The sequence below is a fragment of the Pseudonaja textilis genome, chromosome 3, assembly GCF_049901715.1.
Source record: "Pseudonaja textilis isolate UNSWEBS1 chromosome 3, rPseTex1.2, whole genome shotgun sequence".
NCBI lineage: Eukaryota > Metazoa > Chordata > Lepidosauria > Squamata > Elapidae > Pseudonaja > Pseudonaja textilis.
Window position 1 is genome coordinate 61234001 of NC_141992.1, and position 5313 is coordinate 61239313.

General features: G+C 36.9%; 1 protein-coding gene across 1 annotated transcript; it reads right to left on the reverse strand.

Annotated features, from left to right (window-relative positions):
- Window positions 1–627: 627 nt before the first annotated feature.
- On the reverse strand, window positions 628–2833 carry COA7 (cytochrome c oxidase assembly factor 7). The gene is made up of 3 exons (XM_026707105.2): window positions 2555–2833; window positions 1432–1572; window positions 628–1226 (listed from the first exon to the last, which is right to left on the reverse strand). The coding sequence occupies exons 1-3, from the start codon at window positions 2658–2660 to the stop codon at window positions 775–777; spliced, it is 699 nt and encodes a 232-aa protein (XP_026562890.1). The 5' UTR covers window positions 2661–2833; the 3' UTR covers window positions 628–774.
- Between the last annotated feature and the right edge of the window lie 2480 nt (window positions 2834–5313).

Here is a 5313-nt window from a genome sequence, read left to right on the forward strand (position 1 = left end):
CAGGTATGGCTTTATAAGTAATGGCCAGCACCCGCAGAACCAAACTGGCAACTAGTGCAGTTCACATAGAAGCTCTGAAATATTTAGTCTTGTCTATCACCTGCATTCTGGACCAATTAAAGTTTCTGTATGGTCTTCAAGGACAGCACTGTGTAGAGTATGTTGCAGTAGTCAAGCTGGCACATCACACAAACATTTTCTCCTACAAGGATCATTAGGAGGATTTAAGGATTTCAAGAGGACGTTAATTACATCTCTCTCCTACTCAGTGATCCAGAAGCAATTAAGATTTCTGCTCCATGCTGTTTTTTCAGAAATGTGCAAACAAGCACACAGTGGAGCCAAGGATTACCCATGACTTGTCAGATTCCAAGATGTATTCTAAAGTGTTTTGGTGCTGTCCGAAATTGAATAAAAGGCTTTGTTACAGAACAGAGCTGCTACTTGACAGGAATAGGTTCTATTGCCTTGCACACATTTCTGCATCATCACTAAGGTTCATTCTCTGTAAGTAATTTCAAGATGCATTTAAAAACAAGTTCATTGATTCTGTTGTCTTCATAATAGACAAATCTTTACAAATTTATTTCCAATGTTTCACCGGGTTGGAAAGAATAAAAAGTAACATAAATCCAGTTATTTTATTGCCTTATGTAATAAATTATACAAAGTTTCATTTACAAGTTTTGAACATTCAAGGGAATAAACCTGGAGATTAAATACCTGCCCTATTTAACAAAGTATACTTCTTCAAACTAGATTATTTGTTTAGGCTTACTGTCCAAATGTTAAAGTATTTACAGCTGTGTTTTGTTCTTTGTATAAGGTTTCTGCTCTGTTCTTTAAAGTTTCAGCCTTGGCATCATTCTTCTCAACTCCATCCCCCAACTTGTACATTCGGCTAGCATTGGCACATCCCCACATGTGCCCTAAGTCACATGCTTTTAGAGAATACTGCAATGCTTGACTCATATCCTTTGATATGCCAGGAGCTCCTTGAAGATAAATAGTACTAAGGTTGAAACAACTGGGGGCAAAACCACTGTCACAAGCTTTACTATAATAGTCCCTGGCTAAAGGGACATTAGGCTTCTCATCCTCGTTTACTTGTCCATCTTGTACCAGTAGTCCAGCACTGTGACAAGCATTGATGGATTTCTTCCCACCTTTTTCACAAGATTTCAAAAAACATTGGTAAGCAGTTTTCACATCTCTTGGAAGCCCACCTATAGGGAAAAAGCACCAGTTATTGAATGACATTGTAATTGATTAGTTCATATAACACAATAAGCCATCAACCATGGTTTATAAAATACAGTTGGGTGAGTAGACATAAGCCTGCTCACATAATACGTATTTCCTCAACATCTTTATTTGAATTGTCTTTTCTTTTAGAGATATCAGGAACAGGAAAAAGAAACAAGTTATTACCTTTCCCAGTCAAATAGTAATTTCCAAGTTTGTAGCAGCTCTCACTGTGCAGATTATTTTCACAATTTTCCTTTAGAACTTTTGCAGCTCCTTCAAAGTTGACCTTTATTCCAGCTAGATAATCAGCTAAACGATGACAACCTGCAATTTTTCAAGGGAATAAATCTATGATAAATTATGATTATATTACCGTATATTTCTGTTTGCAAGTTGTCCCATCCCTCTTTTTTGCTTTTTTAATTGTATTATATTCAATTAGGACAAGAGTGGATTTATCCTGCTAAAGTGGCCCAAAGAGTAATATACTGTAATCGAGTTCTGAACTGGAGATTAAATCAAATAGTTATGCAATACATGAAAGTTCAAAAGTTAAATCACTTGGGCAGAACAGAAATTAGATAAATAAATTAAAATGCCATTTTAGTATGGCTAATGTTATTTTTTGATTAATAACCTCAGATTTTGTCCATATGTAATGCTTCTTGTCAGAACCTAATCAAAACTCCCATTATATCATACTTCCCTATTCCATGGTTTACTTCCACAGCAGTTTTGGAACAAGCCCACAATTCCCAAGGAAGGTATAGAATTATAAACATATATATTTGGGGTCCCTAAATCCTAATTTGAACTTGTGTAATTATGCCCATGTGGTTTATTTTGTTACTCACTCCATACTAAAGATAATAAGAAAATATAGTTATGCCTGGAGATGGGTACAGAAATTAATACTTATAAAAATACTTAAATTATTTGAATTAGCATGAATAGCAGGTCTGCCTTCCTCCTAGAAGCATTTTCCAGTGGTACATCCCTAAGTTATGCATTCAACAAAATAACAGGAATTCATACTTCACAATAGTGATCCATATATTAGATACCATCATATCTCTATACTCTAGCAAATCTCCTAAGTAAATGGAGTGGAAAATCCATTCCATCCCCAGGAATGCAAATAGACATAGAAAAAAAGGAGAAACCTTTCGTCTATTAAATTCAGCCTGTAATGCTACAGTCTAAGTGAATCGATCTTAAAAGCATTCAGATAATATCTACAGAATTCACTGTATAATTACACTGCAGTCTTCCCGACCATCAAGTTCTAGCGCTGCTCCGACCTTACCGTCAGGATCGTGCTCCTTATAGCACTGGAAACTATATTCTATTCCCAGATTTTCCAAATAAACTTTCACCTCCTCTTCATCTTCGAAATTGACCAGTCCGGACATTTGTTCTTCAGGACAGAAAGATAAATGAGAACGAAAAACACAGCCCGCCTGCGCAATTCGCGCGGGAAAATGGGGTGGGGGGTGGGGAATGAAAGCGTCCTTGAATTCTCGCCGTCCTTTCTTGCTACCCGGAAGAAAATCGGGGGCGGACACAATCGGAAGGGCAACTTCCTCTACATAATTTTACCGGAAGGACTGAGGTTGGAGGGGTCCACAATGAATTGTGGTTGTATAAATTCCACTCGGAAGTAGAAAAATTACCCCGGAAGTGGCAGCGCTGTTGTACCCAAAAATGATTATATCAGGAAGTCAGCTTGTTTCAAAATTAAGTTTTTTATTTCTTCTTAATAAGCCTTTGTCAGGAACACTGCAAAGTGCTGCTGTCAGCGGCAAATTCCCGAGGAATAGTCGTGTCTGACAACGCGATCTTTCATGCTTTCTCAGAAGTAAAATTATTCAGTGGTTACTGGCTTTGTTCGCCCAGGAGAGTGGGAATGAGGCACACACCATTTAAGAACAAGCTCTTTTAAAATGTTGCTTATAATTATCAGAAAGCCTTGAAAATTCTTACATGTAAATATTTTAAAACATTCCGCGATGGTCTTTTTAGTGTAGACTGCCTTTAGGAGAATAGAATAGTAATATTCTGGACACTTCACTGTGATATATAGTTTAGTTATAACAAAAGTATGATACTATGGGGTTTGAATATTTTTTTTCTTTGGTACTGGATTTAACTACTAATTTAGTAAGATCTGAATGTCAAACAAAAAAATGGGAAAGTTATAAGTGTTTTTTCTCTCCTAATGGGACAGAAACATTTGTGATTTGTATTAGTATATTGTGGCTGTTCCATTTGATCTTTTCACAATAGGAATTTGGCTTTGCTTGTTGTCATCATCTATTCCAGTTTGTATTTGTGTTGCAATTAGTAAAATATTACTGATAGCAATACCCATAGGATAATTTTGTGTGTGTATGAAAAGATTACCTAGTAATTGCATTCATGTAAGTTTCATTCTGGTATACATATTTGTTGAAATGGATTATTCTAATTCTGAACTTCTTAGGCTACCAATCAAAAGGCTCAGGCCACAGGGCTGTCCTAGGATTCCCTCCCCCACCCCCAGGAATTCTTTTTTCTCAGCAGCCCTCAGTGGATTTTCAATTTTCACCTTTTATGGTCTTAATCCTATTATGTTCTGATTTTGGAGTTATCCTGTTGTGGGTGATTTGAGCCCTAAATCCTTTTACATAATTTCTTTCCAACATATTTCAAAACATAATTTTATGCATGTTTTTCAGCATGAAGGGTGTGTGTCATATCCTGTGGCATGCAAGTTGCAGGCTACAATGCATCCATTAAAAGTAAGAAATCCTGTAACCAGCTTGATTATTATGCATTGATGCCTACCTTTTGATGCTTTTGATTACTTGAAGTAAATCTAAAAAAGGCCATCAGGTGGCAGCACCTACTTTTGGCTGTCATCTGAAGTTAATCATGAATAATAAATAATGGGACATCCATATGGATTGTAAGGCAAAATTTTTAAAAAATGGCAGAAAACAAAGACAAGACATAATAGTGGTTGTTCGGTGCCCAGGGTTGCTTTTTGTGATATGGGTGACTACTGTATATAAACCTGATTAATAAATAAATAAATATTGCTAAAAAAATTACTTATAGTGTGCTGTGAATTCACCAGGGCAGAGCTTGATGGAAGAATGCTTTGATCTTTAAATTTACAAGTGGCTCTGTTTAGTGATAGGAACCTGTCTGCATGATATTTCTTCCCAAAAGATCAAGGAGACAGCAATATTTTTATTACCTGGAAATACTTCCAGGATTCTATGGTGGTTTTTTTTAAAAAAAAATCTTTTAAATTTAACCATGCTCCTGACCATAGCTACATTTCCATGTGTGCTGCAACTTAATATTGTATGTATTTCAAAATGCATTCACAAGCTACCTGTCTGATGAAAAAAAGAAGCGACCTAAAAACACAATGTGCACAAATAAATTGGAGTGTGCGATTCAGGATACATTTGTGATTTGGGATTCTCCTGCGGTTATGCAGTAGCAAGGAAGACTTGAATACTTACAATATTGACTGTTTCCTAGTCTGATTGATTGCTTATTGTACTCTATGGCTATCATTAAGTGTCGTACCTTATGATTCTCGACTCCTGATGAATGTGTCTTTTCTTTTATGTATACTGAGAGCATTTGCACCAAGACAAATTCCTTGTGTGTCCTATCACTCTTGGCCAATAAAGTATTCTATTCTATTCTATTCTATTCTATTCTACTCTGCACAAATGCCGGGACACTCTTCTTCTCCACGAATGACATCATAAATTCCAGCGTTGAACTGGAGGGGAGAGACTGACAATCATTCCATCTGCAATTTTACATACACACACACCCTCAACTTGGAAACTAAAAACTCAGAGAATTCGGGATAACTTCCTTCGGAGCAGTTTCGTGGTGGCTCCGAAGCTTTTTGTGGGGGAAATTATTGGAGCCTTCCTCCAGCTTCACTTAGCGCGTCTCCTTTAAGGGCAAACAGCAGCCTAGCTTCCCCGAGAGCTTGTGTGTCTGCGTGTGTGTGGATTTAATTAATGCCGGCCCGGCTGAGGCAAAATCACTTCC